Below are 7223 nucleotides of genomic sequence, written 5' to 3'. Positions count from 1 at the left end.
CTCATATACACGCCTCTATTGTCAAGGCGTTAGAGTGCGTGCTCAGATATTTTTGAGCGCTTTGGGAGCTCCGATATATCTGATGGCGACTGTACAAGTAACTTCGGGCGTCACTTAAGTTCAATATTAATAGCAGGTGAATAAAAAAACCGGCCAAGTGCGAGTCGGACTCGCGCACCGAGGGTTCCGTACTTTTTATTATTTGTTGTTATAGCGGCAACAGAAATACATCATCTGTGAAAATTTCAACTGTGATAGCTAGTCACGGTTCATGAGATACAGCCTGGTGACAGACAGACAGACGGACAGCGGAGTCTTAGTAATAGGGTCCCGTCTTTACCCTTTGGGTACGGAACCCTAAAAAGGCAACAGAAATGAAGATACAGAATGTAAATTAAATGTTATTACAAAAAATAATCTCTAAATGCACATAATATATTGAGGACCTACATATTTACACAACTCATTCAAAACATTTGTTCTTTGTCAATCAGATCAACATAACAATTAAATTAATTTATAAATTACAATAGAAATAAAAATTGTACACACATAAAATTAATTACCACAATGTATATTATTTAATTCTTATATCTAGTCAATCTTTACTGCCGCGTAAATTTTCCTAATAAATGTATAAGCGGCGAAAAATCCAATAGTGCCAGTCAAAAGCCAAAAAGTCAATACCATTAGACCTGTAACATAAAAAAATAAGGTTTTATTTGCCAGTAAAATGGATAACGAACTTAAGGCCGAGCCACACCGGTCGCGTGTGCAGCACATATGTATGCGTCGAATCACACGTAAACGTATCCATACTGTCCAGAAACCCTATTACACTGGTTTACGCGCACGTATACGCATCCTGTGTGGCTTGGTCACAATCTTTGTCTAATCTAATTATTACTAATATAATTATGTATTTATTCGCCCTTATATTTGAGTTACCAGTGTAACTAAAAACAGTAAGTATACGTAATACAGCTGCAGTAATATTTAGAAGAAATTACATTAGGTAGATACTTATATTATTTTGAGTGTGGTATAGATATAACTTATTGTGTTATTTTTACCTGTGTAGCCAATATAAAGCAGTGTAGGTATAAACTCGGTGATCTCCAATTTAGTGAAGAAGTAAAATATTGAATAAATCAAGATGTAGACTGCAGAGCCCCCAGATACAATAAAACTTTTCCACCACCAGTGATAATCCTGAAACATTTAATATTGATTATTAATCACATTTACATTGAACAAACGGATTTAAATTGAGACCAGATGACTGAGAAATAATAATTAGATACTTTTTAGGATTCCGTACCCAAAGGGTAAAAACGGGACCCTATTACTAAGACTCCGCTATCCGTATGTCCGTCAGTCACCAGGCTGTATCTCATGATCCGTGATAGGTAGAGAGTTGAAATTTTCACAGATGATGTATTTCTGTTGCCGCTATAACAACAAATACTAAAAAGTACGGAACCCTCGGTGCGCGAGTCCGACTCGCACTTGGCCGGCTTTTTGTATTTATTTATTTTATTTATTTAATAAAATACAGAGTATTCTTACAATAAATCATAGCCCCGCAAAACTCAATAAAGAGTTTGACTGTGGGGTCATCAGTCTCTAACTTTATAGTAGTGCAATTACTACAAAATATTGAGGTAGTGTATTTTTAACATTACCTCAATATTTTAAGTCTAAATTTAAATCTGTGTATTTTTAACATAGATTTAAATTTAGACTTCTTATTTTCACATCTTATGGCTTCGGGCAAACTTTTAAGCAAATATGGAATTCTTTTCCTAAGGGTTCTATCCCCGTGATGTAAGTGTGATTAACTGGTGTTAATACATCCTCTGAGTTAAGCTCCTGCCGGCCATGGTTATTGATCGCAAGTAGGTATTTATGTTTTAAACTGACAGGTAAGATATTGCAATTTTTGAATAGAAGTCTGTAGTTACCTTTACATTTGAGTTTAGTTTTATGGTTAACAAGTAATTTTAAAAATCTGATCTGCATATTTTCTAATTTATCGATATTGGTCTTAGTTGTGAGCCCATAGCTGTCAAGAGCATAGCTCAGTATTGAATCTACAAGTGACATGTATAAACATCTAAGTGTGCTATAAGGAACTTTGAATTTTGAGTGAAAGAATTTACCTAATAAAACTAAGTTTTTCATAAATAAAATTAACATGATATGACCAGGAGAGGTGCTCGTCTACTTTGATTCCAAGGTAAGTAATACATTCTACTTGTTGTATAGGTTCACAGTTACAGTTATATTTGTTTAGGCGAAAGCAGTGAAAGAATTAGTAAGAACTTGGTTTTATTGGAGTTGAGAACTATCCCATTGTCGTGAGACCACTTAACGACCGAGTCAATGTCTTCCTGAACTAGACGGAAAGTGTCCTCAAGGTCAGTGCCCGCGCGCAGGGCGCATAGGTCGTCTGCGAACATGTGCGCTGAGCAATGCTGCAACACACCGCACAAGCTGTTAACGTGCATCAAGTAGCAGACAGGACCACAGCCCGAGCCTTGAGGTACCCCATACTCCACGGCACACTCAAGACTAGAGGAGTTCCCGACCCTGACCTTGTAGGAGCGCGAGGTGAGATAGTCGCGGAACCATGGGTTCAGCGGCTCGCTCACTCCGCACTCGTGCATAGCACACTCACTCGTGCAAGAGCACACTATAATATAGTGATGATATACACAGGATTTATTCGATTTTAAGCTTAGCACGTCATTCAATAAGGTGCCAATCATTTATTACGTAAGACCATTTTTGCCAGTTTTTGAACCCCTCCCACACCTATGTAAGAAAAAATAAGAATAGCCCTCCCCCTTATATTACGTAAGAACCTAAACGAAAAATGAATACACGTTTGGATTGTTTTAGTGTTTATTTTTCAATAAAATCTTTCTTGGAACGTTTATTTGTACTTACAAAGCTACCGGAGCCCGTCTAATCTAACTCCGCACCGTGATATCATGGAGTGTGGAAGTATTATTTCAAACGTTAAAATATCATAGAAATTTAAAATTTTCGCTTTGTGATCTTACGTAAGTAACTATGAAAACTCCCTCCTACCCCATTGTAAGAAAAAACAAGACGACCCCCCTAAAACGTCTTACGTAATAAATGAATGGCGCCCAAGTAGTAATAAATGAAGGGTACACGGAAAGAACATGTCTAGCTAGTCACTTTAGTAACACTGAGTATTCGCGGTTTTAAAATGGGGCATTTTCTATGAAAAGGGACCTTATTGTCGATGGCGCTTACGCCGCACAGCGTCGCGCGGCATTGTATTTATATCGGAGCATCGTTAATAATGTCGTAAGCGTCATCGACAATAAAGTCCCTTTTTATAGAAAATACCACAAATTTGGAACCATGTCAAAATGTATGGTAATTCCGTGACCAGGTCTTTTTTAACTAAAATAAAGTTGTGTTACATATATTATACAGTGGTAGCAAAAGGTATAACTAATAGATCATTAAGAGTTCTTTTGAAATGAAAATCTCATTTTTCCAAAAAACTGACTAGACGTAGACATGTTCTTTCCGTGTACCCTTTAAATAGTCTCGCAGTAAAAAGGCTTTAGTTGTGCACACCTATTAAGGCGGGATTCGAACCCAGGACAGGTTCATAGGCTGTCAGCAGTTATTTAATTTACGTTAGATACAACTACCTACTACTATTTAAAATGGGAGTAGCAGTTACTCCGTGGAAATGGTACTTGTAATGGTACTGAAATATCGATAATTCACAAACACAGTGATATACAGTAAATAACCCCTCTTTTAATACATATTAATATTTAAACAGTATATTTACCTCGCCACATAACTGGAAGTACACCATAACAATTGAGATTTGTGAAACGGACACCACCAAAATGCAAAAAACTAGGAACAAAAATCCAAACAAGTAATAAAATTGATTCTCCCATAATGCATTGAAGATGAAGAATAGTTCTATAAACACAGCCCCAAATGGAAGAATGCCAGCCATCAGTATACTGAAAATAGAAAGAGGCGAAATTAATTCCAGTCTTTATTAAAGATGTTGTTGAGAAACATCTTTTTTAACTAAGCAAAGTTTGTACTATGAGTACTAGACTAGGCGACGCGACGCTATACATATTTATAAAGATAAATACATAACTCAGGAACAAATATTCCTGATAAACACACAAATAAATGCCCTGACCGGGATTCGAACCCTTCGCTTCATAGGCAGCATAGTAGTATATCATAGCAGTTCATTTTAATTGAACATAATGAAGAAAAACTTTCTTTCTTTCTAAATATGCAATTATTTGTTCCTTACTGTTTTAAGTGTTCTTATAATATTATTTGTCATAAAAATATTAAAAATGTTCAATATGTTGATCAACTTACCACACAAAAACATTCATATACCAGACTTGTTCTGGCACCTTTCTTGGAATGAAATTGGTCCTTACAGGATGTTGAAATGCTTGATTCTGATGACATCCAAAATAATATCCTAAATAGACCAATGGAAGTGATATGCAGAACCAAAGACACAACAAAGCCATCATCGTGGAAAACGGTACAGCACCACTGGAGTGTTTGCCCATTATAAAGAAGTTTAAAAAGAAACAGGTGCCAAAGACAATGGCAGGGTACAGTGTGGCTGTCAGAAAAGCAGCTTGCTTCCATTGTTTGCCTTTCATTGTGCTGTAAAGGCGGGCCGAGTAATATCCAGCTATCAGGCCCATGAACACATACAGGAATATAGCAGCGGTCATCAGTGCACCTCTGCTGGCAGGTGAAAGCATACCCAGCATAGCCACAACTGGAAAATAATAAAAAATCCTTGTAACAATCATAATGTTTTGTTTCAGGTTGAATTCAAGAGAAGACATGTTATTTTTAATAAGGTGGAGTAAATACAGGTGAAATTTTGCAACACAACCTTTCCTATGTTGGTCTTACTGACATTGACATACTGGCCCTGGCCTGCACTGGCGGGTTTTTTAACTACACTTGTATTCACATGCAGAACCAGTACGAGTATGTTAATAGCTGTATCTTGAATATTCAACTTAAGTAAAGTGAATAAAAGTGAACTTAAAAGTCAAAAAAATTGTTTCTATACCATATACATTAACAATTCTTTATAAAATATTATTTACAATACTTAAGGGTCAAACTATAATTTTATATTACTGACACTGAGCTAATAAAAATATGTTTGATTAAGTTTGATAGTTAACTTACAGATAGTAATGAGTGCCATTAAAAACACTTGAATGCCACTGCCAATAACAGCGGCAAAAAGCATTCTCTTGGGCGGAGGTCGGAAGACATCACCATGCACTAACTTCCAGCCGGTCTCCTCCATCATGTCATCAATGCTTTCATCGGAATTATAGCGGGCGATATCTCTTCTCAGTGTCCTTACCATAATCATTGTTAATATGCCTGAAACGAAACACTACTATAAGAACATTAATGGAATAATTAACTTTGTGAAATATTAATGATCCAAATACAAAAAAAAAATATTGCATGAAAATGAATGATCATTTAGCTACATAAAGTTTATGTCACAATCAGCCAGTGTTTGGCATACAATATCTTGTTTCTAATGCATGTCAGTCAAAATCTCTAATTGTATAGTGCAATTCATGACTACCATAAAAACAAGCCAAAATTCCTAAGTACCTGATAAGAAGAACAAGACAACAATAGAGTTAACAATTGAAAACCAATGAATTTGTACATCCTTCATTCCCAAATAAATGTCCCATCTTGACGCCCAGCTTATGTCTGATTCCCCCCATTCCACTGAGTATGTGAAGTATAACTTAGTACCAGTGTCCTCATTTACCAGCTGGGGCTTTGGGTTTGTAGGAAATTGGCAAGAATCATCCGAAAAAGTATATTCATCTTTGTCAACTGATACTGTTTCAACTTCAAAACCCACAACTCTATAAGAATCCCTGAAAAGGAATAGCAAAATTATAAATAAATAATCTAACAATTGATTACTATAAAATAAAGATTTCACAAATGTAATAATTCTACTACTTACCGACTGTGTTTGTGATATTTTAAGAGCAATTTCAAGTGATTGTTAATATATGCTTTTCCTTTGGACATGAAACCAAGTCTATAGCCCTGTTCAATATTCCTCTCTGATGTATCCCTATTCAGTACTTTAGTAGCCACTGGTAAATTATCAACTAACCTTGAAAAATATTATAAAATATTAGTTAATAGTTTCCTTATGCTAGAAAATCATTGGTATGGAATAGAGTAAAAGAAAACAGTCTTACAAATGAACAAAATATTCATGTTCAATTCTGCTTGCAACCTTTTCTGACTCCTCAACACTCCAATTTATAGGATTATTCTTCTGATGGCACAAAAGTCGGCACTTGATAGTTTCTGCCATATGGACTTCATATGGTGTATTTACTATACGGTCACCTCTTAATACCTCGCCCAAGTTTTCAGATTTATATACGAAGGTGCCATTCTTTGGCAAACACAATGGCAGCGAATAATATTCATAGGGTAACTGGGTGTGAATGCTGGTCATTTTAACAGCTTTTACTTCAATTCTTTGGCCTTTTTTGAATTCTACTGGCGCTACTCCCGGAACATAAAATCCATTACTAAAGGGAATGAGGCTGATTATAATCGCCAGGGAATGTACCTATAAATAAAACCATACCAATAAGCACGTCAACTGAAAGGTAAACATTTAGGCTACTAATAAAATTAGAACAAGTACTTACTATAAAGATTTTACCCATTTTTCTAAATATTTATTGATAAAATACATGGAATGACAATGACATTCCGCATACATACCGCAGTCAAACTAAACTAAACTTAACTAAAGGGGAACCGCTAATACACAGCCAAATAATGCTCAACCCAAGAATGTACAGCCCAATAATTGGCGTCCATGATGTACGTCTATTATTGGGTCGTGTATTATTGGGTTGAGCATTCTCGGTCCGCGCAGGCTTGGTCCGGGGCGATAATACGAAGCCACTCTTTTCACAGGGCAATAATGTACGACCCAATAATACGCGTCCACTAATTTGAGTCCTTGGCTTTCAAATATTGGGCTGCGCATTATTGGCACACGTCGAGAAAGCCCGACCCAATAATGTACGACCCAATAATAGGAAGCCAAAAACCAGAGACATTCTTTTTTTTAAGAGAGCTGT

The 7223-nt window shown here is 36.1% G+C and overlaps 1 protein-coding gene across 1 annotated transcript; it reads right to left on the bottom strand.

Moving 5' to 3' along the window:
* Nucleotides 1–383: 383 nt before the first annotated feature.
* Nucleotides 384–6898, bottom strand: LOC134741054 (transmembrane 9 superfamily member 4). The gene is made up of 9 exons (XM_063673812.1): nt 6783–6898; nt 6318–6700; nt 6074–6229; nt 5704–5981; nt 5257–5460; nt 4411–4831; nt 3845–4028; nt 1074–1212; nt 384–695 (listed from the first exon to the last, which is right to left on the bottom strand). Exons 1-9 carry the CDS (start codon nt 6798–6800, stop codon nt 595–597), a joined length of 1884 nt encoding a protein of 627 aa, XP_063529882.1. The 5' UTR covers nt 6801–6898; the 3' UTR covers nt 384–594.
* Nucleotides 6899–7223: the final 325 nt, after the last annotated feature.

The sequence above is a fragment of the Cydia strobilella genome, chromosome 4 (assembly GCF_947568885.1).
Source record: "Cydia strobilella chromosome 4, ilCydStro3.1, whole genome shotgun sequence".
Lineage (NCBI taxonomy): Eukaryota > Metazoa > Arthropoda > Insecta > Lepidoptera > Tortricidae > Cydia > Cydia strobilella.
This window is presented reverse-complemented; position numbering and strand designations above follow the sequence as displayed.